This window comes from Grammomys surdaster, unplaced genomic scaffold (assembly GCF_004785775.1).
Source record: "Grammomys surdaster isolate TR1022 unplaced genomic scaffold, NIH_TR_1.0 129, whole genome shotgun sequence".
NCBI classification, from domain to species: Eukaryota; Metazoa; Chordata; class Mammalia; order Rodentia; family Muridae; genus Grammomys; species Grammomys surdaster.
In genome coordinates, this window is record NW_021604587.1 from 18,406,635 (window position 1) to 18,431,366 (window position 24,732).

At 47.9% G+C, this 24,732-nt stretch overlaps 1 protein-coding gene across 2 annotated transcripts; it reads left to right on the forward strand.

Annotated features, from left to right (window-relative positions):
- The first annotated feature begins 1,886 nt into the window (after positions 1 to 1,886).
- Pdyn (prodynorphin) lies at positions 1,887 to 15,443 on the forward strand. Of its 2 annotated transcripts, none has more exons than XM_028755979.1 (4): positions 1,887 to 2,121; positions 3,341 to 3,401; positions 12,091 to 12,239; positions 13,357 to 15,443. In XM_028755979.1, the coding sequence occupies exons 3-4, from the start codon at positions 12,108 to 12,110 to the stop codon at positions 13,969 to 13,971; spliced, it is 747 nt and encodes a 248-aa protein (XP_028611812.1). In that variant the 5' UTR covers positions 1,887 to 2,121; positions 3,341 to 3,401; positions 12,091 to 12,107; the 3' UTR covers positions 13,972 to 15,443. The 2 variants fall into 2 exon arrangements, with proteins under 2 accessions (XP_028611812.1, XP_028611809.1); XM_028755976.1 differs by having other exon boundaries at positions 1,974 to 2,121; positions 12,094 to 12,239.
- The last annotated feature ends 9,289 nt before the right edge of the window (positions 15,444 to 24,732 follow it).

Sequence of the window (24,732 nt, forward strand, 5' to 3'; positions counted from 1 at the left end):
AGTGACTAGAGAGATGCTCAGAAGCTTGGTGAGTAGGAAGACAGCCTGAAACCCAGCCATCAGATGCCATGCACGTGCCTGGGAGCTGTCTCTGCCTGTCAGCATCAGCACGCATTCACCTTGGGCTAGGAATCCTGCAGAAGGAAAGCTTACGGTAGAGATGAGAGAGGCTGGGGGCCTGGAGTCAAGGCCAGAGGGACATGGCTAACTGGGACTGTCCCACTCACCCTGCATGGCTGGTACTACACCACACTCTGCAGCTTAATCATGCAAAGCTGCAGGCTGACAAACCCACCTCAGTGAAACAAGTGGCAATGTCTGTGATCATCAAATAGCCCTGTCTGTCATCCTAGTTGTATGAGAGTATGCAGTGACCCAGCAGCAGGAAGAGGTTGATACCTCAGAGAAGAGCAAAGTGTGGCTGGTGCATCAGAGCATGATGACTTAATCACCATTACCTCAAGGACAGCTGCAGGCAAGTACCAGCCATGTGCTGGCTATGGCAAACACTCTTGGCATTTCCTCCTTTCACTATGCCAAGAGCCCAGTGGGGTTCTTTCCCCCACTCTACAGATTGAGCAAACTGAGGCCAAACCCACTAACTTGGCTTAGGGCTCTGCACTGATGGGTGGCAGAGGCAGAGATCAAGCTGACATATCCAGTGTTACTAGCTGTAGCTCTTGTCTACCTTGTTCAGACAAACAGACCAAGTCTCAGAAATGGACACTGTAGAGTCAAGTCCTCAGGGTGGGCATTTGTTCAGTAGATGGTTAGGACCAGCTCTATCTGGGTCTGGATAATGACTTGCTGGGTTCTGTGACCAGTTTCTCAGCTCTCCAGCCTCTGCTGCTGCATCTGCCCAGGACATGAGAATTAAAGTTGACATCTCTGCTCACTGCCTGGTTGCAACCCAGGTGTTCATGACACGGACTGCCCAGCCAGCCTCTGACACTCTCCCAACCAAGGTGAACGGCTCTGCTGCTGACTACAGAGACTAGCATGTTTTCTTCCAAACTCAGAGACAGGGGCATTCTGGGAGGTGTTTGCAGCCATCCAGAACCTTCAGGTTGCTCATAGCTCAGTGGAGGGTTCACACAAGGCAGATGTGCTCTCACCCAAAGCCACACAAAGGCACGTCAGAGCTACTGTTCTGAGGGACATCTCACGCTCTTTATTCCATGTTGTTGCCAGAGAAAACCGAAAATTGAATGGCAGTCCCTTGTTGTGAGGAAGGGCAGTGCCTGGCATCAACTCAGACAGGTGCCCAAGTCACCTGCCACTCTTGGGCAAACGCACACTCATATGCATGCCAGCGTGTGTGTGCATGTGTCCCTGCCAACATGGAGCTGACTGTTCCTCTTCCATAAGCAAGAACTCTGCTTTGGACTCTCCAGCACATCCTTTGGTCCTATATTTTGAGACAGCCTTCGTTTCTTGTGCCGGTATCGCTCCTTCTCTGACTCCCTGTTCATCTTTATCTGCTGGTCTTGGATAGCCTCTGTGTCCATGTTCCCTTCTCTTTGCCTCTTACTTTGTCTATGCTTCTTTGTGTCTCAGACATTGCCTCTCTCTGTTTCCCAACTTTCTTTTTGCCTTTCTATTGGACTCTCTACGTCTCTCCATCTCTCTCTGTCTCCTCCTATCTCTGCCTTTCCCCCACCTTTGTCTCTGTTTTCCTGTGACACTCTCCTGGAAATGCTGAAAAGTGGCCGAATTTGAAGTGACAAACAGCACTACACTGAGAATCCGCCCCCAGGCTGCGCGAAGCATCCTCCTCCACATCACATCACCGGGAGCAGCTATTGTGTCTCACTCAGGCCCAGGGAGTTGAGTGGAAGGACCCTGGGGTCTGGGCTCTGACTGCTCTGCCACTCCCCCATTGGCTCCTGGCAGCCTGTGCTCTGTGAGCAAGCGAGCGCTGAGAGAGCTGAGCGACAGGGGGAGACTCTCATCTATAAAAGGGGAGTAAGGCTCCAGAACTGCCAGAGGGAGATTTGGTAGCCCTTACCGCTTCCTCTGTGGCACTTCTCTGAGCTAGAGTTAGGGTGCCTTCTGAATATTGGATCGGCCACCCTACCACCTGATCAGCCAGAAGCCTGCCAGGGACAAAACAGTAAGCAGGTAAGATCCGCAGGGAGCTCAGACACTTTGGCTTTATGCATGTGCTCCTGATGCTATCTATGCAGGGGAACTAGTGCGAGCTTGGGGGGCGGGGGGAGTTAGGTTTGGTTTTGGTTACTCAGCACAGGAAATCACAGTTTCAAGGCTAGTTTGCAAAAGCCCGCTCAGGGAGTCCAAAGAGCTGCCTGTCCTCTGGAACCCATGCCCTGAACAGTCCTGGCTTCCACAGGTGCTAGCGGTGCTTCGGCTCTGCCAGGTAGCAGTCCCCACGCTAGTTTTCAGGGTCTGAGGAGAAGGGAGCAGCCTGGGTGGAAGACCAAGAGGTTTCACTAATTAGCCTGATCTTAAAGGTCAACGTTCTCATTGGACTTAGATTACACGGGTTGGGAACATTAATGAGGTTCAGGACTCCGCATTTACCAAACACCAATCGACACCATCAATGTATAATAAGTGCTGTCCTTTTTACTCTTTTGAATCACATTTAATCAGTGACAAGGTGCTGATTTGAGTGGCTTCCTTTGATTTCACTCAGAATGAAGTCTGAGGTTGTTTGGTTGAAGGAGAACTAGGAAGGAAAGCAAGAGCTGGATACCCAGTCTGAGGAGGACTTTCCTTGCCAATTTTACTTTGAAAGGACTTGTTGCTTTCCTGTAAATCACAGCCACATCGCTGCTGGAGGCAGCTAAGTTAGGCTGGAGGAAGCTCACTTGAGGAAAGCCATGGGCTCTCTGATAGCAATGCCCATGTTTAAAGAAAATATTGTGGAACCCCAGAGTTTGACATCAGCACAAAGCTGGTGAGCTTCGGAGAAGGCGACTGTAGATTACTCCACGACTGAATAGTAAATTCTGTGTCTTGTTACTTTTCCCTGGGTGTTTTTTTTTTTCTTTTTCTGAGAACCTCTCAAGATTTACAAGTATCCCTTAATAAAGCCTCTGAGCTCTTTAGGTTATTGGATCTGGTTTCAAGTACCCTCCCACAGATAGCAAACCTTCATTATCACCCTTCTGCCAAGGGTTGGTGAAATACACACTGATATCTTTCTAATCTGACAGGCATTGCTGTCAAGATCTGTTGCAAAACCTTTCAGAATGTCAGTCCTTTTCTGTTCCTTGTCATGGGGGCTTCACTCCTACGCTTTGCTCACCCTCCTCCCCTGCTTCCCTCACTGGTGCTCCCATCCCACCCCACTTTGTCTTTTGTTCTGTTTTTGCAGGTCATTCATCCCCAGGCTTTGAGATCTGCGTGGGGGGAGCTCTTGAAGCAGCCCCAGCAGGGTGAGTTATGTGTGTGTGTGTGCGCGCGTGCGTGTGTGTGTGTGTGTGTGTGTGTGTGTGTGTGTGTGTATTGACACAATCCTGAGCCCACTGCTTTGTCCTCATTGTGCTAAGTGTGATGGGTGGCAGGTGACTCTCCTTGTCTCCAGGAGCAGCTGGCAGCTGGGAGTGTGGTGTCACAGCAGTTCCACGGATGCTGTGTGGTAGAATCCACTGTTTTGACAAAGTAGCCTACTCAGGTGGCTGGGTCTGGGTTGTTTGAGAAAACATATGGAAGGATATGATAATTCTCAGGACTTCTGGAGCATTACCTCAAGAATTTTCCATGTATTGCCTAACTGTGTGTGGCTATGCCTGAGCCTGTGTTGAGTTCAAACCCAATAGTCATCCCTTATTTGCTGCATGTAACTTTGCAACGATAGCTTTCCCTTTTAGGGTCTTAATCGCCTCACCAATATAATGAGGATAATAATAATGTCCTTTCCCCTATGTCACTACGAGGCTCCCATGGCAGGCTGTAGGCACCTGGCATTTGGTAGGCACTCAGTAAATGCTATTATGGCCACCTCTCTGATGACTCAAAATGTCAGGCTTCAAAATGAACCCCTCCCCTCTCTTATAAGACATCGTCATTCATGCCATTCCATCCTGCTGTGTGCTCTTCCAGGGAAACCTGACAAAAGTCAAATATTTCTAGGGGCCAGTGTTTCTTGCCCCACTCCTACAGATGACGCCATTGCTTTATCTGCCGCTCTGCACCCCCACCCACCCCTGAACAATGAAGTCCCTCCCTGACATTCTGTCCCACCTCCAGTTATCCTAGCACAACTTTTCTATTTATTAGATTTCTCCCTCATTCTCTGAGGAGTCGGCATCTTCTCAGTGCATTTCTGAGAAGATGTGGTCAGCAGATAATCTCTCTCACCAGTTTGCTCCTCTTGGCTGATAAGTGATTGACAGATCTTACTGGGTCTGACAAGATGCTAAAACAACCTAACCGACTCACAGCTAACCACAGTAGAGGGAGATGGTAACATCAACTGCATTGTGTCCCCAAGTCCTTTGCAGCTCAGCCTGGATCCCACTCCTTACTCCCACAGGAGCGCAGTGGCCATATCTATGAGGCAGGTGGCAGGCTCAGGAGTTCCCCTCACCCTACTCCCAGATGCCCACTGGCCAGAATTCTTAGCCACTAGCTGCAGATGTACTCATTGGGAGTAATGTGTCCACAGTGGCTTCAACTGCCTTTGTTCCCAGTTTAATTCTATTGAACTTGATAAAGGTTTACCGAGAAGTTATTATGTAGCTCAAGGGGCAGACTGGGGGAGGAGCAGGACACCACACTGGCATTTGCCTCAACTTCTTTGCCCCTTCCCTCTCTTTCTCATTCACCCATCCCCCTCCCAGTATCTTCACTGCCCCGCCCCTCCTCCCACTCCCACCCCATCCTTTTCCTTTGACTCTTCGTCTCTCTCTCCCTGCCCTCTCATTTTCCTTTTGTCTGTCTCCTTGTAACTGTTCCAAATGGCAATAAGGGAGGAGATAACTTACAAATCCAACAGATGAGAAACATTCCTTTAAAACTGCAGCTAATGCTATCACTGAGACCCTGACCCCCCGGGACGACAGGACTGTGTTTCTATCTGTCTCTGCACTCAAATATGATGATGACCTTTGGGTAAGACCCGCTCCTATGTCTACGCTTTGACACTTGCAGAACAATAGGTTGGCTCATTTTCTGTTCAGGACCCAGGCCACTCTGCAAACTGATCATCCAGGCTCTATGAGTGATCATATCTCAAGAAGGAGCACTTCTAAGTTTCAGAGCCTTCCTTCTCCAGCCCCTTGGGAACCCACCAAAATGAACTTGCTGTTTTCCAGTAAGGTGAAAAGTCCTGAAATTGTTTCATTTTCAGGGGTGCATGAAAGTCTTGGGGATAGCCCACAGGACATGCCATGTGCCCCTACACCTCTAAACTCTTTGAGTAGTCGACAGATCAATTCCGTGCCTAGTTCCTATCTCTCTGACCCACTGTATTCCCATCTAAGTGGGACCAATAGTGCCCAGATCACTGGTGGAGGTAATTCACATAAAAGATGTAAAGCATGCGGCCCCCAGGTGGGAGATGCTGTGAATTCCCGCCATGCCACTAGGGGTGCTGTTTCTCTCTGCCCACAGTTTTCCCATAGGGATTAAACCTTTACTGATAGCCTGTCTTGAGGAGCCATCTGGAGGCATCTTGCCTGGCACAGAGCAGTGGCACAGTCTTTGATAGATTCTAGGGTAGTTGTCACTAGAGAGTCACAGAAACAATGGCGTGTGTCAAGGTGGGTGTGAGAGCTGGAGTCCTGACTCATTGTATGACCTTAAGCAAGTGACTTCATTCTTACCTTTCCCCATTTCCTCTTCCTCCAAATAGGAATAATCATATGCATACATTGCTCCCAGAGATAATTGTGATGTTAAATCATGCTATTATTATTCAGCCCTGGCTTTTCAAATAAAAATGCTTGCTGCCTCTAGAGCCCTGGCTGACTACAGTAGAAATGTCTCTGAGCAGGGGAGGCAAAATCAAATCAAAACAAAATCAACCCTTTCAAGGAACTCTGGATCAAGAGGGAAAACAGTTCCTACTGTGTGCTGGTCATTTAACAGACAGTTTCCAGAGGTGCATGGAGAGAGGGCTATGGGCTGTCTGAGGAGCCTGTGGTTTGACCTCTCAGGGAATATTAAAGTTCCAGGCGATGGTGACTTTTCTCTTCCTTAATGCATCCTGCCACCAGCAATAGCTCTGAACTTGTCAGGTGCAAGATTCGACCTGCCTCTACTGCAGTGAACCCACCTGGCATCCAGTCGGGAGATTATTATTATTATTATAATATGTCTGCATGTCTGGAGACCCAGAAAAATTAGCTGAAAACTCTCAGTAAGTCAAGTGAAGTGGGCTCAGCATATTTCCTTGGAGAAGGGCCAGATAGTAAACCCTTTTGGCTTTGTGGGCTGCAGAGCCCTTGTTTCAGAAGTTAATGATGCTTTGTGTCATGTAGACACCTGTGGGCAGCTGTCAGTGCAGCCAGGGTTTGCCAGATAAATGGAACCCATAGAAACCTGTGGAATATATCTGTGGATGGAAAGAAAGTATTTGGGCCATGTGATTATGGTGTAAGGTACGTCCAGATTGCCCTTTTCTGTTTGTTAGGATGGTCAAACCTCTTCCCCCCACCTGTTTTTCCCCACTGTGCTGTTACACGTGTCCTGAGTGTAGCCAAGGACACATTTTATTAAGTGCCAAGTGAAGAGGTTTCATCTGGGAGAGCTCCAGCCTACCTCCCCCGGGGTCACTGGCTGAGCCTCGCCTCACACTTCCCTTCTTACTTCACAAAATCCATTGTAGGCTAAAAAGCTGCTTACTCCTCAGTTTGCTTCAGACGGAGACAGTTCTCAGCCAGTCTAACTTCCTAGTTCTGTCCCTAGCTGTTCTCACGGACAGCTCCCCAATGAAAAGGTAGAAATCCCGGCCCACCCTGACTCGGGAGCCACCAACATCGCTCAGTAATTTGTAAATTTTTTAAAGGTGTCAACAACAACAACCAAAAAACAAACAAACAAAACCCCAAGAAAACCACGGCTCTCACCTTAAAGAGTATAAGAGAAAGTTTATTCTGGAGACATTTTAAGTGGGAACACAGATGAAAATTCCAAGTTCTGATGTGGAAGCAGTTTCATGAATTTTTATCATTTTATGGAACAAAGAAAGACACAAATCAAGTCAAGTTTGAAATACATTGGTGGGTACATCTGAGGGGCAGGTACAGGAAGATAGGGGAAGTGTTTCTATAGACTATCTGACGACATTCTTAGCTCTTGGGTTGGAAGCCAGTATGTCTGCTAAAACAATAGATTCTGATGGGTCTTTTTAAAATCTATTAGTCACAGGATATTAGCTCAGACACAGAGGTGGGCAAGGGATGGTCGTTCTGGGGGCTGAAGCTAGCCTAAGATCAGAAAATTAGCTTCTGTACCATTGACAGTCCAGTCTCTTCACAGTGCTGAACTTCTAATTGGTTAATCAGTCTGTAAATACAGCTTTTTTTCAGGTATGTTCACAAGAAGGAGGAAGATGGGGGTGGTCTCAAGGCCAGCCTGTAAAGACATGCTCAACCTCAGGGACCCAGCTGATAAGCTGGGCCATCTGTTCACAAGTCAAGAGAACTCAGACAGGGCAACTTCCCTTCTCCACAAAGTTACCTCTAGGGATTCTGACCTAATCTGCATAAACTTGGTACATTGTAGCTCCTGAGAGGTGGAGGCTGTCACAGGATTGACCTGCTCATGAAGGGCACCAGCTCCCCTTCCACATAGTAGGCCCCCATGCAGGACCCCTTCCACATAGTAGGCCCCCCTGCAGGACAGAGAATATACTCAGTCACATGCTGGTTCGTTGTCCTTCTGCCTCTTTCCCCTTCCTTTGTAGCCCACATAAGGCCAGACTGCTGCCTTTATACTTTCTTATTTAAAGTGCCTAGTGTGTGCCAGGCATAGGCTTAGTGTGCCTAAAGCAACCCTCACACTCTTTGTTACTAGCCCTTCTGTATAGTGGAGAAAAACGATGCATAGCAAAGGCAGTTTTCTCCAAGTGGTGGTGAAGTGGGCAGCTGGAATCTGCACTCTCCTCACTAAACAAGCTCGGTGGGCCTGCAGCCAGGTCAGGCAGGACTGAAGCCTCACCTTCCTCAAAATCACTGAACAATCCCCTCCTCACCACCACCTCAAGCTGTTTTTCTAAGTTGTTTGAGTTGGCCATCCAATATAAATGTCTGTTAGTTGCTCATCAGGAACAGTGGGGGCCCAGTCAGTGTGTGTGTGTGTGTGCGCGCGCGTGTGTGCATGTGTGTGTCCCTTATGACTAGGGCCAATGTAGGTAGGATACAGGCCCAGTGTCTCAAAGGCCTTTGACATTTTTCCAAACAAGCTGGAAATTAAGCTTTTTTTTTTTTTTAACTTTAAGACTCCCAGTTTTAAAATGTCTGTTTATTCACTTACCAAAGTGTATGGGTCTCCTGGTGTCACCTGAATCCTGGATGACATTCTGGGGCTTGATCCATTCATCCGCTCAGCTACTTATGCACCCACCCAGCCAGTCATCCTTCCATCCATCCATTACTGCATGCACCAATCCATCCATGCGTCAATCATACAAATGTGTCTGGTCTTCTCATGACATTTCGAACAAATGAAAACTATAGCTAGCCCCATGAGGCTGGCATGAACTGGCCTCTGCGCCCTTCTTGGCATTAGTACTCCAGTTTCTCCTTTACATATTTTTCTCAACTGTGCCTTGCTTCTCATGGTCAAAAATACCTCCCCACACACTCATACTGAAGGAGCTTTGTATTTACAAAATTGCCTCTCATGTTAGACTCAGATAGTCAGATATAATTCTGTGCTGGGGCTAGCATGGGTGGCTGCAGGAGATCCAAGGAGGGATCATGTCCATACAGATCCAGCACAGAGCTGGGGGGAGCACCGTCAGAGGGGAGCATCAGGAGAGTCCTCTGGCTACTGTGGAGATTGTGTCTAAGGGAATAAGCTTGGATCTGCTCCAGATCCAGGCAGAAGCTGAAGGCTGCAGGGTGGGGCAAGGAGATGGAGCAGCTTGGGAAATCATCGGTGGACAAGAAGGCAAGGTCTGCAGTAGACTAAGTGCCACTCTTCCTTGACCAGGGGGAATCTTGGGAGGCCTTAGCTTCCCCATTGTAAAGCAGGCATGGTCATGGTGCTTATCCCTTAAGTTGTTGTGTATGTGGTTAGTTCAAGGGCTTCTCAGAATGGCAGGTACTTAGCTACTTCACCACCTATATCATCACACAGAAGCTAAGGGGAGAGGAATAGATGCAGCATCAGTTTTGTATAGAGAGGTTGAATTTGGGTCTATTTTAGAGTTTACTGGTATGGGAAGTCTCCCAACAGGTTGCTCAGATCTTATAACAGACCAGAGCTTCTCTGATCAGCATTAGAGGGGGAAAAACAAAGAGCCATTTATCTTGTCTGCCTGTAAATGGTCCATTCACTTGCCTGAACCTTCCTTTGGCTTTTCTCATCTGATAGAACACAAGAGAAACCCAAGGGACACTGAGACACCCAGGCTACGTAAGTATAGTTCTGTGTGTTTTCCACTTCAAGCTTCCCTGTGCCAGCAGCAGTTGAGCCCAGTCTCAGAAGAAGCTTCTGGTCTACAGTTGCATATATCCTCGAACGAGTTACCAAGTTTCTAAGCACCGGTTTTCTTGTCTCTAAAGTGGGCAGATCATGCTCACCTCTGAGCTGGTGTGGATTGTTGCTGGGACTCACAGAAGACTTAGCTGCTGATGACTCAAGCCTGTTCTACAAACTGCAGTTATTAGGTGGAAAGTTGACAGAGTTGGCCCACACCCCAGCTTCATTCACTGCTCAGGGCAGATGTGGGCAGCTCTCTGAGGTACCAGTGCCTCTGTAGGGGCTTAGGATGGTAGAATCTTGATAGTGACAACTGAGGTCATGGTTAGGAAGCCAACTGTGTACTTTACGAGAGGATACTTGTCCTGGGGTATCCCATGGTTTGGACTCATGGGTGGAATCTTTGGAGTCCCTGAGCATCAGAAGAAACAGGGCAGTTCTCAGGAACCCGGAGGGAAGGTGGACACTGTTTATCTTGGAGACAGTAGGTCAGGATGTCTTGGTGGGAAGAGAGTAAAACCTCCAGATAGCTGGCTAGGAGTCCCCGGGGCATCACAGTTCCACTTGCAAGAACCACACGCTGATTTGACTTCTAACAACTTGTCTGATGATGTGGGAGTGATGCTTCAGTTGTTAAGACTGAACCCACGTTTGGTTCCCAGTGCCCATGTCAGTCACCTCACAACTGCCTGTCACTCCAGGTCTGGGGGATTCAGGGCACCTTCTGCTGACCTCCATGGCCACCTGAAATTAGAGCATATATCCTACCCACACACACACATAGACATATAATTAAAATTAAAATCTTTAAAAATCGACTGTAAGCCAGGCAGTGGTGGCGCACACCTTTAATCCCCGCACTTGGGAGGCAGAGGCAGGCAGATTTCTGAGTTCGAGGCCAGCCTGGTCTACAGAGTGAGTTCCAGGACAACTAGGGCTATACAGAGAAACTCTGTCTCGAAAACAAACAAACAAAAATCGACTGTGAAAGGGACAACGTTAACTTTTTGCTTTAATTGCAAACTAGTCACGTCGTTTTCTGTTTTCCTCCCCTCCACCCAGCCTTTTCACGTTCCCTCCCTCCGGCCCCTCCCATATTCACACCGTCAAAAGGGGCAACTTTTAGTAGACTTTTTAATGAACCATCAGCTCATCTGTCAAGCATTTACAAAGGGCCTACTATGTTCTGGCTGGCGTTTTAAATGATAGAGTAAGAAGTTAAGACAGCTAAGGTCTTTGAGAACTAATGTTCTAGTTGGGGAAATGGTAAAGGTAGATCCTTCAGCTGGTGGGAGCTTGTCTGGACCTGTGACATTTAATTTATTTAATGTAAGAAAGGAAGGAAGCCTTGTGAAAACCTGAGGTCCTGGTACTCCAGACACAGGAAGAGAATGCACAAGGGTCCCGAGGCAGGAGCAAACTTAGCCTGTGTGAGGCCACAGACAAGTACTACAGAGAGGGCAAGAGATAGTCTGTGTTTAGAGACCTTGTGTGTATGTGTGTGCGTGTGTGTGTGTGTCTGTCTGTGTGTGTCTGTGTGTGTCTGTGTGAATGTGCATATGTGCACACATGCATGGGCAAAGTGCTCACACAGCTAGTTAGGGGGTGCACTGTTGTGATGGAAGAGGTACAAGTTACTGATAAGGTGAAACCTAATCAAGGAAAGACAAGATACAAGAGGACAGGGAAGGTTCTCCAGGAAGAGGAAATAGCATGTGTAAGGGGGAGGCAGAGCCTGGTATGTCCATGAAAGTAGATCCCAGGTCTGATGTTGGGGTTAGGGAGGGGGCCAGTCTCAGGGGATGCATGACAATGAGGCAGAGGGGGAGGCCTCAGTCCACCTAATGGGCACCATCTCAGAATTAATGTGCTGGGGAGGAGAGTTCACGAGGTAATCAGGGAAGCCAAGGAGGGAGGCCAAGGAGGGAGGCCTGAGCCGTTGTCAGAGTGAGGAGCAGTGCTGAAGTCAAAGGGGAGAGTTCCAAAGACCTTGGGAAGAACAGAAAGAACAGGGGTGTATGGCAGCAGTACAGCGCTTGCTTCTATGTCCAGCGTCCAGCCTGGGGACTCAGCACATAGGGACAGACAGGAGGCTGGTGGCAGTCAATGTGTGACTTGAAGGTGGACAGACCAGATCAAGCTCTGACTTACTGGTTTCCTAGCTGTGTGGAACCATTTTCCTGTGCCGCCTCAGTTTCTCCATCTGTCAGGTGAAGACTATAGCATCGCCTGCCTCACAGAGCTATTACATAGACTGTCTACAGAGAGAAGATCTCAGGAAGCAGCAATTACTCAGCTCTCACCCCTTCCTGACTCCTCAGCCTTGACTCCTGTGTTCTCTCCCCAGCTTCTGTGTCCTTGACTACAGGATGGGAAGAATGCCTGCCTTGTGCTGCTCTTATGCCACACATGAGGATGAGACGGCCTTGTCCGCTCCAGACACTTCACTATCTTGTCCTTCTCTCTTTCCAGCAGACGGGTGAGACAGAATGGCGTGGTCCAGGCTGATGCTGGCAGCTTGCCTCCTTGTGATACCCTCTAATGTTGCTGCGGACTGCCTGTCCCTGTGCTCCCTGTGTGCAGTGAGGACTCAGGATGGGCCCCATCCCATCAACCCTCTGGTAGGTCTCAGCAAGACTTCTCCATGTTATTCTATTTGTGGGTGGAGCCCAGAGAGGGGAGGTTGTATATCTGGGCAGCTGTGCCTCTGCTGAAGTGCACAGCATGGACAGCAGGTACCAAGGTCTGATGTTGTCTAGTTCTCACTGCATTCTAGACTTCATTACCATGGCTTCCCCAGGCCTGCACAGAGACCATGTTTCCAGGCTGCCAAGTGCCTGGCAACAGGATGTAGACCATGGGGTGCTTGCTCTGCTGTCTGAAGCGCTGGGTACACATTCCAAAGCTTTCTTTCCTGGCTTATAGGCACCTCCAAATTCAGTCTCCTGGCAGAAGCTGTCCCCTTGACACTATCAGGATCTGCTTCATGGGCCTGGGGCTCTTCTGGGCCTGAGATTTTTCTCCTGGCTTGTTGACGATATTTTGAGTCATGGTTTCTCCCATGCCTCATCTGGCAGAGTGTTCATTGGCCGAGCTGTGGTAGACAACACTCAGGCTTGGCTTCCGGCCCTGTCTTGCTCCCTTCCTCTTGAATTCTTTCCTGAGTCTCATTTTCCTCATCTGTAAAATGAGGGTTGATTCCCTGAGATCATGATCACCAGTGTTTAATATCTGTCTGGTCTGTATTCACTGAGCTACACACAGTGTGTCCACCACACAGTGTGTCCGTGCTCACGCTCAGAAAAACTATGTGGCTAAGCATGGGGACTCCAGCCTCAGACCTTCAGAGTTCAGGTTGCAGTGTTGTCCATCACTGTCAACATCATTATAGTCATGGAGATGACTGAATGCTCCCCACAGCACTATGAAGTAGATCCTGTACCCCCAACACATGCCCCCCTCAGGTGTGCTGAGCCCTCCCAGTCTCCACGCACATTTTTTCTGCTCTTCAGAACCTCTCTGTCTCTAAAGTGTTAGCAGCCTCCTCCTCACCTGATAGCAGTTGGGAGAGCAACTATACCCTTTGAAAGAGTGAAAGCACATGCGTGGGGCAATAGAAAGATCTTGCTTCTGCTTTTGGCTTTGCCACCTGTGTCCCTGTGCCTTTGGGATAACTGCCTAGCCTCTGTAAGTCTAATTTCTCATCTCTCACATGATGAAGTTCTTGTATTCTTTCAGATTTGCTCCCTGGAGTGCCAGGACCTGGTGCCGCCTTCAGAGGGGTGGGAGACATGCCGGGGCTTCTTGTCTTTTCTCACCCTGTCTGCCTCTGGGCTCCGTGTTAAGGATGACTTGGAGAATGAGGTTGCTTTGGAAGAAGGCTACACTGCACTGACCAAGCTCTTGGAGCCCCTCCTGAAGGAGCTGGAGAGAAGCCGACTTCTTACCAGTGTCCCGGAGGAAAAGTTCAGGGCTCTCTCCGGTAGGTTTGGCAATGGAAAAGAATCTGAGCTGATGGGTGCTGACCTGATGAATGATGAAGCCGCACAGGCTGGCACGCTCAATTTCAATGAGGAGGACTTGAGAAAACAGGCCAAACGCTATGGCGGCTTTTTGCGAAAATACCCCAAGAGGAGCTCCGAGATGGCTGGGGAAGAGGGTGGGGGCCAGGATGGGGATCAAGTAGGGCATGAAGACCTATACAAACGGTATGGGGGCTTCCTGAGGCGCATTCGCCCCAAGCTGAAGTGGGACAACCAGAAGCGCTATGGTGGTTTCCTGCGGCGTCAGTTCAAGGTGGTGACTCGGTCCCAGGAGAACCCCAGTACCTATTCTGAAGATTTAGATGTTTGATGCATAACACTTCCCCTCCACGGAGTTGGTCTGCCCCCACCCCTCCTGTACTAAAGCTTCATCCTCTTGTGCTTGTCCCAACGCTCGCTCCGTTGAGCACTCCTACGAAAACACCTAAGCCCACCCCCACCCCACTCCCCGTCCTGTTCAGCCTAGGAGTGCAGTGCTCATTTGCAGGCAGAGTCAGGGAAGAGTGGAGGTCCCCTGCCAATAGGTCCAGTGTCCGGCTCAAACCCCTAGACCTCTAAACTACCACTACTAGTGGCAGCTTTTTCGATATCAGCCCAACCGCTCTGTCCCTGTGACCCCTCTGCACCCCAGAATCCAGAGAAACCTGTTCTTTGTACCTATAGGTCTGTGGTCTCTAAACTTCACTGATCCAGTGCTCCTCTTGGAAGAAAAATGAGCACTCCCTGATAGTATTGCATGTGGACCGTGAGACACACAGTGTAGAAACATAAAACCAGATATATGCTGATGAAGATCTTAACTGTATTCTCAGCCACAGAGGCTCTTATGCACTCTACTCTGGAGGCCACAGGCTAAATGAAAAGCCTTTTCACGGACAGGGATTATAACCCTAGGGAGGCCAGGCTTCTAGCATGCTAATGGTCTGTGCATCCAGAGCCCTCATGGTTTCAAATGTGTCCTGGAAAAGCCCAGCTCCTAGACCCTGGTTAGGGCCGTGCCTTTCCCAAGAGTGAAATCCCCTTGCTCATGATGAAAACCCGTCCTTCTGAAGGCTGAATGATAAGGGGGGGAGCAAAGCAAACTAATTTGTTCTGTACAACACATTCAGAATTTGGGCCAGTTCCCACAGCCCTCATTAAAAGTGATCAGTATCACACTTCTAGCCCATGAGGAACCGAATTGGATCAGCGCTGCTGCGGCTGGGCACAGCTGTGTTCTTCAGTAGTCAGTTGGCTGCGGGAGCCGGAGCCATTTGACTGAGCCATTTGGCCCAGCATATGCACTGGTACTGGGTAGTGGGATCCAGAAGCAGCAGCTGAAGGAGAGCCTGTCCCACCTCAACACAACAGTGAGCCTCATTCTCTATGTCTCCAAATAAAAGCAGAGAAGGAAGAGAACAATTGGGTGTTCAGGGTCAAGTGGACTCGATGGATTCAAATAACCCAGGATCAGAGGCAAGGTCCTCCTCGGTTTCCTCTCCCCACCTCCAGGCAGATAGTTAGACTGACAGGTTAAGGAGATGGGGCTGGACAGGAGAGGAAACAGACTGGATTTGCACATTTGCATAAGATATCTTGAGCGTCCCTCTCCACACACAGGCCACAGCCTGTAGAGCTCTTTGTGTATTCCGAAATGTGTAGATTGTTTTATGGCGACTTGTGTGCTGCTTTAAAAAAAAAATCACATTTATCCAACGTGGAACATGTGAGTCCTTAATAGATTTGTGTAGTTTCCTGCTTCTCTGGTATAATAAATAAAGTTATGCGATGGGTTGCTGTGTTTGCATGAGTATATTTGAGTCATTTCCAGAGAAAGTGTACGGCATTATATATATGCATATATGATCTGTATATACTTAGATAAGCACACACACGCACGTGTGTGTAAGAGGATTGAACCTGGTACCTCCTGAGTAACAGGCAAACACTCTACCACCAAGCCACAGCTCCAGTCCCCGTAGTCATATTACAAAACACAGTGTGGAATAACAGAAAGCAAGACAATGAGTGTTCCACAGATTCTCATCTGTCAATTGAGTCTGTGACTTTGGGCAAGTCATTGACCTCTCTGGACCTTACTTCTTATTTCTATAAAATAAATATGAATAGGGCAGTGTTTGTAGTGTGGCTGAGAGGATCAGATGAAATCAAATGTGTAAAGTTCCCAGCACTTAGATTAAGTTAGTGAGGGTTTCCTTTCCCATGTGGTCTTAAGGAACAGTGGCAAAGTTGGGCATTTGGTAATAAAACAGGGAGGACACAGAGAGAAGTACTGCAGCCTCAGGGCCACTCTCTGTGTAGGGAAACTGGGACAAGTCACAGACGTTCCTAACAAGAATGAATGTGTTAGTGGCAAATATATACTGTCCTCTGCTAAATAGACATCTGTCATTGAATGGTGCACATACATAAGGTGTCTTTATGCCGGATGTGTCAGAGTGTCTGAATGGCTGTAGATGTGGCTTCCAGTGGGACCCTTGCTTAGAGTGACTTTCCAGAAAGTACAGGGCCAGGGGTCTGACATTCATTCTCTATTCATTTAATGAGTGACTGACTGAAAGCCTACTGTATCTGGAGGACCTGTTGCTGGGTGTTGGAAGTGCAGGGAGACAGCGTGGACATGCTATGCTCTCTGTCCTGACAATGACATAGAAATCCAGCTTTGAGACTGCACACCAGACACTTGGCTTCATTCATCACTTTGCTAGCAGGCAAAGTACCAACTGCTTTGTTTAAGTCTTGAGTTTCTTACAGTTTTTATAGTTTGAGCAACTGTGCTGAGCTCTCTGAGCACCTCAGGGTACTCTTTGTGTCCCATGACCACGAATAAGAAGTGACTGTTGTAGTTCAAGCATCGTCCTCCACTTTGGTGGGCCAGAGTGTCATCTCTGTCACTTTCACCCACTGGGTCCTGACCCTGCTGTCTGTCAGCCTGGAATGTTCTCTAGGGAAGACTTTTCTGTCACTTCCAAACAAATGTCTTATGACTGTGGCAGGCAGTTTGTTGGCTTATGTCATGCAAACACTGGTATGGTTTTGCTTCAGGTAGAACTGGAACAAAGCGCTCTCTCTCTGAGGAACTTGAGGACCTGTCCATCAGGAGGCTCCTTCTCTTCAGTGGTGAAGCCTCCTGATAGTTTTTTAGGCTTCTGCCAAAAGTTTGAGGTCTCGCCAACGCAGTTTTCCGTCCTACGCATTGTTTTCACAGTGGCCCTAGCCAGTGCTTTATGCATCTCTTCAGCAGCATCTTGGGTCTTATGATCAATAATGAGCTCATTCCGGTCACCACAGACAGGTTGTGTGGTGCTCTGGTTGGTCAGAGCAGGAACATCACGGGGGTAGGATGGAGAAGGGGCTAGGTCAAGGGCGTAGGGGTGGGGGACAGGTGCATGAGTCCCATCAGGTAGGGAATGTGCCAGACTTCACAGCAGTGAAGCCCTCTCCAGCAAGACGAGGGACTGGTGGGGACAGGGAAAGCTGGCAAGCAGATGCTGTGGGAAACGCACAAGAGACTTCAGACATCTGGCTCTGCATGATGGCTCTCAGTTGGAGCTAAGTAATTATAAAAGAGTATTACAATATGCACAGCTGTGTGCTTGACACCAGGCATCCCTCTCATACCACTTTATGATTTTATTTTTCAAGTTTTGAGAAATAAGAACTACCCCTTAAAAATTCCCCATATGTGGGACTCCACAGGACGACCAACAGAGTCAACTAACCTGGACCCTAGGGCTCCCAGAGACTGAACCACCAACTAAAGAGCAAGCACGGGCTGGACCTAAGTCCCCCATACACATTATGTAGCAAAAGTGCAGCTAGCTCGTCATGCAGGTCCCCAACAACTGGAGCAGGCTGACCCTAACTCTGCTGCTTGACTATGAGCCCCATTCCCCTAACTGGGCTGCCTTGTCTGGTCTCAGTGGGAGAGGATGTGCCTAGTCCTGCAGTGACTTGATGTGCCAGAGTGGCTTGGTACCCAGGAGCGGAAGGGGCTCCCCCTTCTCAGAGGAGGTAGGAAGAGGGGATGTGTGAGAAGGAACAGGAAGGAAAGGGGCTGTGGTTGGATGTAAAGTGAATGAATGAATAAATAAATAAATGAAAACATTTGTCCTATACATTATGGATTTCACAATACTATTGTTCCGACTTCCATTTTCTACGTTACTTTCATGGTTACCAAGAGACAGTCCTATGAGGAGTAGACAACATGGCTCTAGGGGCACAGAGTATTTTGGGCTCAGATTTTCAATCTCTTGAGTGGAGAGAATACTGACTTTACCGCTCAGAGACAGAAATTCAGTAGTATCAAGTAAGTCTACAATACACCTGGCTTGCCTTAAGCTGTGTGTGCTACATACTGCTATGTTCTGAGGGTCCGGGCCCATGGTCTAGCTCTGTGCACCAGCCATGGAAGGGGACTGGACCTCCTCAGAACCTGGTTTTCTGGTGGTGACTCTGATCACGGTGTGTCTGATACTACCGGAGTGAGGCACATGTCTGTTGAATGAACAATATTCTACTGTTTCTGTAGAAGAAATGACATTAAATATTTTTTTCTGGAGTTGTAACCTATGTGCTCTGAAATCCCCTCAAGTGTGGATACTTAGAACACTTCCACACCCTAGAGGACTCAACAAGATCTGTTTTAATGAGCTATTTGTGGGGACAGAGAATATCACAGTCCTTCCAGATTCCTGAACTTCTGTCCCTGCCCAAGGCCACTGTGCAGTGGTCACAGTGCAGACAGGCACTAGCTACCAACATACCAACACCCTGGTAACCTTTAAAAAGCCCATTACTAATAAGCAAGCAGTATCCAGACAGCATGGAATACAGTCACTAGACGGGAAGCTTGTTCATAATGATCATGACAGTCATTAGCATTCTCTGCTTTGGGTCACCCCTCCCCCACCCACCCTCTCCAAGCCCCTCATAGGAACCAGCCTAGCAATGGGGCTTACCTACTAATTAAAGTCTCCAAAGTGCAACAACAAAAATCTCCACATTGGCCTTGGGAACAACTCATCCCTAATAGATGTCAGTTTGACATCCATAACACTACACAGGAGTGTGCAGATTTATAACAAAGATTTATAATTACTCCTCCAGCGTGTAAATGTGCACCCATGTTGCTCTCACGCACAATTTGTCGTGTTGTGTCTAATTTCAGTTGAGTCTGTTATTCGTTCTCTGGAGCTTTTATTACCGCTGACAGGAAATGTGTTTTCTGAAAGCAAGGACCTGTCTTGTTCTCCAATGCTTCCAGACCCCTGCCAGGCCCCTGAGGAGCTGCCCTGAGGTCTGAGAATCCAGGGGAGTTTTCTGATTATTGACAAGATGTGTGAAATATTGAGATTTAGGGAAGGAGCACTGGATAGAGAGTCCAGGCCCATGGGCCTGAGTATTGTTCTAGCTCTGCACAGCAGCCGAGGCAGGGAACTGGATCTCTTCAGTTTTCCATTAAATGCTACTGATAACATTTCAAGCTTTCAGGAGCCCGCACATGACAATTTGCATCAGCAAATTCGGACCAAAGCCACTGAGCTTCAGTTGCCTCCTATACAAATGAAGTCAATGGTTTCTACCCTATGAGTCAGGAAAGTTCTCAGACACGCAGGGATACCGTCTGGCTAAAAGTTGTTGCATAACCAGGGCAGTGTCTTCCCTACCTGAATTCATCTCATTTCTGATGAACACTATTGAGCATCTACTGTATACACAGCATCGGGCAAGGAGCAAGGGATTTATTGGTGCTTAAGCAAAGTACTCTTCCACAGGGTTCAATTTTCAAAGGGGGATAAAGTATCTATCAAAGAACAAACGGATCTGACAAGGGTGGGTGATTGTGAGTGCCAGGAAAGAAAAGAAAGGGAGGAGGGGAGAGTAATGGAGGAAGAATAGCCACTCAGAGCGGTCACAATGGCCTCTCTGAAGGAGTGGCATAAGACCAGAGATGTATAAGGTTGACATTAAGATGTAATTGTCTAGTAGTGTGTGTGTGTGCGTGTGCGTGTGTGTTTTCCAGGCACAGAGAACAGCAAGTCCAAACGCTAACAGGAGAGTGTGTGGTTATTTGTGGTAGAGGAGCAAGCAGCAGGGGCTGAGGGAGGGCAGGGGTGGAAACAGAGCAGATGGGAGCAGATGGCACTGGGCTTCCACCCTGTTCTGCCTTATACTGTTACCCACGTGCGCCTCCAAGGGTCCTGCTCAGGACAGTTTACAACATGTCGCTCAACTCCTGGACCCTGGAAAAGACTCTTAACCCATGGGGATGGAGCTTCTGGAAGGGTGTAATCTGGGCCAGGTCAATTGGCATCGACAAAAGAAGATGATGGAAGGTTCTGGAAGTAACCCAGGAACTTTTCTTTCGTAGTATCAAGGACCCAGTCATAATAATTTCTCCAAAACAGACAGCAAGGGGAATTGGGACATGGGCTCCTGGGTGGTTCAGATTCCCCACAGGCAAGGGGTAGGTCTGGGAATGCTGCAGGTGGAGTTTGCAAACAATCAGCACTTGAGAAGTTAGCTCTCAGGAGACACACAGAGTGCCCACTTCCCCATCCTTCTTAGCCTGAAGACTGTAGCCTCATGCTCTGAGCTTTTATGAAGAAAATCAGTCTCTGAGTTGCTTTATATAAAAAATATTCATCATTGTCAAGTATATATGTATCATATATTTTTTTGCAAGTCAAATTGGATTTCAGTGCATTGGAGACTATTGCTTTCAGTTTCTTTTTTGATTTTGAGGGTTATACTACTTCTTGCCCATTTATAAAGATCTTAAAACCATCAAGAATGTTCATGTGAAATTAATCAACAGTCAGGGTTGAGACAAGGAGTTTTCACTAACCCCTTCCCTGGAGCTAACGTATGATCCCTGAACTCAGGACTGTGTGGTCCCGCTGGGGAGAGTCCTTAGAGCAATAGTTCTCCACCTGTGGGTCACGAATACTTCAGCAAACCTCTAGCTCCAAAAATATCCACACTATAATCCATAATAGTGGTAAAATTAGTTATGAAGTAGCAACAAATGTAATTTTATGGTTGGTGGTCACCACGACATGAGGAGCTGTGCTAAACAGTCACAGCATTAGGAAGGATGAGAACCACTGGTCTAGAGCAAACGCCAGTAGCAAATACACGAAGAGTTATTCTGACAGGCCAGAGGAGAGAGAGGAGCTTTGGGTATAGAGAACAGAGGACTGGCCTGGTGGGAGCACCATGAGGGAGTGATTTCCAAATGAAGGCTTGAGGCCGGGCAGGTAGCTGATGTGCTACAGAACATTTTAGAGACAGGAGGCTCACACAAGCCCCATAGATAGCCACTGGGCCTCCTCTCAGAAATGAAGAAAGCAAGTAAAAGATCTAATCAAAGAAGCGGAATGGCCGGAGTACTGACTTGGAGCAACATCATGCACCAGAGCAATGCTGTACCAAAGCTTTAAGACCTGTACTGTTGGGGACACTCTTCTCCTGGCCATGTTGTGAATGCTGCTGGATGCAACGCCATGTGCTGCCAACTGATGCTCTGTCAATCGTGTGCCCCAGAGCTCACATTTAACATGAGACAGGGCTAGAGGGACGACTCGGGGGTTAAGAGTGCTTGCTGCATAGACATGGAGACCTGAGTTCTGATCCTAGCACCTGTGTAAAAAGCAGTGCATGGCTGTGTACACACTTGTAACCCCAATGCTGGGAGGCAGAGACAGGTGTGTCAGTGAGGCTTGCTGGCTGCTACAGCAGCTCCAAGTTCAGTGAGAGACCTTGTCTCAAAGGAATAATGGAGAATTAGTAGAGCAGGATGTCCCTTTATGTCTTCCATGTATATACTGGCACACACATGTATATACCTACCCCACACCCCCCAACACACACAGAAAAGGAAGGTGAGCCTGGGCTTGGTGGTGCACACCTGTAATCCCATCACTTGGGAGGCAGAAGCAGGTGGATCTCTGAGCTTGGGGCCAGTCTGGTCTGTATAGTGAGTTCTGCCTAGCCTGGGCTACATAGTCAGTCCCTATCTCAAAAGCAAAAGCAAGCAAGCGAAGGAAGATGAGACAAAGGGAGAATGCCAGGCATACCTGACAGTAGCAGACAGAATGCTGGTCACTCTTCCTCCCCATTCTTAACACTGACTGATCCTTCTACAGTCTCCATAGCTGTGTCTCTTCCAGACTAGTGTATGACTGAAAGGGTGCAGCACAAGCCTCTGCAGGGCCTCTTTGGCTGAGTGATGGACACTCAAGGTTCCTTTATGTCTTTCCTCAGCATCCTAGCTCATGTCTTTTGGTCAATGAGTAATATTCTGTTAAGTAGGTGGATTAGTTAGGGCTCTCTAGAGGAACAGAACTGAGAAAAAAATATATACTAAGAGGTTTGTTGTTGTTTGTTTTGATTGGCTACTACAGTATAGTCTGAGCAGTCCAATAGTGTCTGCCTTCACACTGGGGAGGTCAAGAACCTGGCAGCTGTTCAGCCCACGAAGCCAGTCGCCTCAGCACCCCCAGTCTATCACTGATGGCCTGTGAATTCCTGAACAGCTACTGGTCTTCTGTTCACGTTGGAAGGTGGAAGAAACGATTCTAATGCTGGCAAATGCTAATAGCAGAAGCAGCAGCAGCAGCAGCAGGGTAGATGATCCTGCTGCAAGACTCAAATGGGGTACATGAATTTACAAGCATGACAGAAAGGCAGCAGGAAGACAAGGAGACAAGGAGCAAGACTCTCCATTCACTGTGAGTGTCCTCACTAAATATAACTTCATCAGGAAAATCCTTTCCAAGTGTGCTCAGCAGCTCTGACCTCTAGGCCCCGTGAAGTTGATCAACCGTCATGTGGATGGATATTCTCTAATTACTCCATGGATACACTGAAGGGCATCTTGTTTTTTTCAGGAACATAAATTTATAACTAAGAGTTTTAATTATTACTAAAGTTGTCACTATATTATGTCATTACTTTTTAAAAAAATTTTTTTAATTTACATATGTGTGTGAGCCTGTGTGAGTTTATGTGCGCCACCTCATGTAATCCTGGAGGCCAGAGGAGGTGTGGAGTTACAGGTAGGTACGACCTGCCATATAGGTGTTGTGAATCCAACCATGGTCCTCTATAAGAGCAGTACGGGTTAACTCCTGAGCCATCTCTCCAATCCCTGATAATTCTTTTGAAGTGAGGCAGAAGGAACCAGGTCTACATGTGGTCAGGGGAGTACTCTCAAGGGAACAACATTTAGCATAAGATCCAAAGGTGAGCAAAGGAGCCAGCCATGACAGAGCTAAGGGAGAAGAGTAAGGGTAGGCCTTAGTGAGGAGTGCCTGAGACGGCACGGAGGTGTGAGTGAGGAGTACCCAGACCAGCGTGCGTGCGTGGTCATGAAGACTTGGAGAATCTCATTGGCTTATTAACTATCAAGCTACTGGGACATTATGGCCCAGGTTCCAGAAAGTTCCCTGTGTCTCTAACATCACGGTGTTTACATAGAAAATCCGAGTCATGTCCCAACAACCCCACTATGTCAGAATCTAGGTTCTATCTGCAAGCTAAAAAAATCCAAAACCAAACAAAAAAAATCAACAACAACAAAAACAAAAAACAAAACAAAACAAACAAACAAAAACAAAAAACCAAACAAACAGAGGCTCGGAGCAGGAGGAAGCTCGCACTCTGCGTCTGACTTTGGGAATAATAGAACACAGAGGAGAGATGTGGAGTTCAAGATGTCTGCTATATTATCAGAGTCCTATCCTGGGCAGACAGCAAGGGTAGAAAGAGCTTCAGAATTCAATTAGGCAATAAGGAAATTAGTGAAGAAAGCCAGCGGTGACTTCCTGCGTGGGTGGAGGAAGGGCAAGGCAGTGGCTGAGGCTGGGTACTGTAGTTTCAGATTTCACAGAGTTAATGAGATGGCCAGAACCCAACCGTCCACAAGATCCACTTCTTTTGAGAAAATGGAGTCCTTTGTTGACATGGCAACCAGTTGAAAAAGGCTCTGCATGTCTGTCAGCAGCAAAAGAGAACATTCCACACATCCATGCAGCTCAGCTCGGCCCACCAGTGTATCCGGATACAATGTATCCAAGACCCAAACAAAAATGGCTTAAAGCCCTCAGAAAAGTGAGACCCGCAGCTTATGGCGGTGTTCTATATAGCTTTTGCTGCATAAGCCGCCATAAAACTCAAAGGCTGAAAACAATCATGTGCACTGGGGAGTAACTCTTTGAGGTTATTTTACATGGACAGAAATGGGGGCTGCAGAGCTGGGAGACACAGGCATTCACTCCATCTCCTGACGGTATATGGATCCCTCGTCTTCCAGCAGGTTAGACCAAGCTTCCAATGGAGCATGACATCTCAGGTCAACATTACAAGCTAGCAAATTCGAATGCTGCTTTAGACAACACCCAGTGCTTGTTTTGCCGCATGTAATTGATGAAAGCAAGTCACAGGGCAAGTCCACAGAGGGGAGGAGGTGAGAAGGCAAGACCACATTCCCAGGAGGCTTAGATGGGCGGGGCCTTACTAAGTAATCTCAGACTCCTCTATGAAGCCACCAGAACTCCAGGATCCTGCTTCCTCACATTCGACGTGGTCTTTTATTACTAAGATGGTGTTGGACCAAGAAATCCAACATAATGTCTATGGTCCAGGGGCAAGATGTAGGAACAGCTAAAACAGAGTGGGGAGGACACATTTAGCAGTTATATGTTCAGAAGGTTTTCTGGAAGCAGTCATATAACGCTTCTGTTTACATTTCACGGGTTAGATATTGGCCACATAGTCACTTTCTTACAAAGGATGCTGGGAAATACCATTTTGGTTTCATGTAACCAAATGGTCAGGCAAGGGACCATGGGAATTGGCTCTGTTGCACATGGAACTTTTGCCTCATATGGCATAATTAATGTACTAGAAGGGGCTGTAACTCCCACGGGAGGGAGAACTGTTCCCCTACTTGGACAAATGCCTTTTAACCTGGCACACTTAGGCATTTGACATGTGAAATATTCACAACAATGGAGCGCTTCGGCACAGAGAATGAACAAATTAGCCTGCGACTCGAATTTGA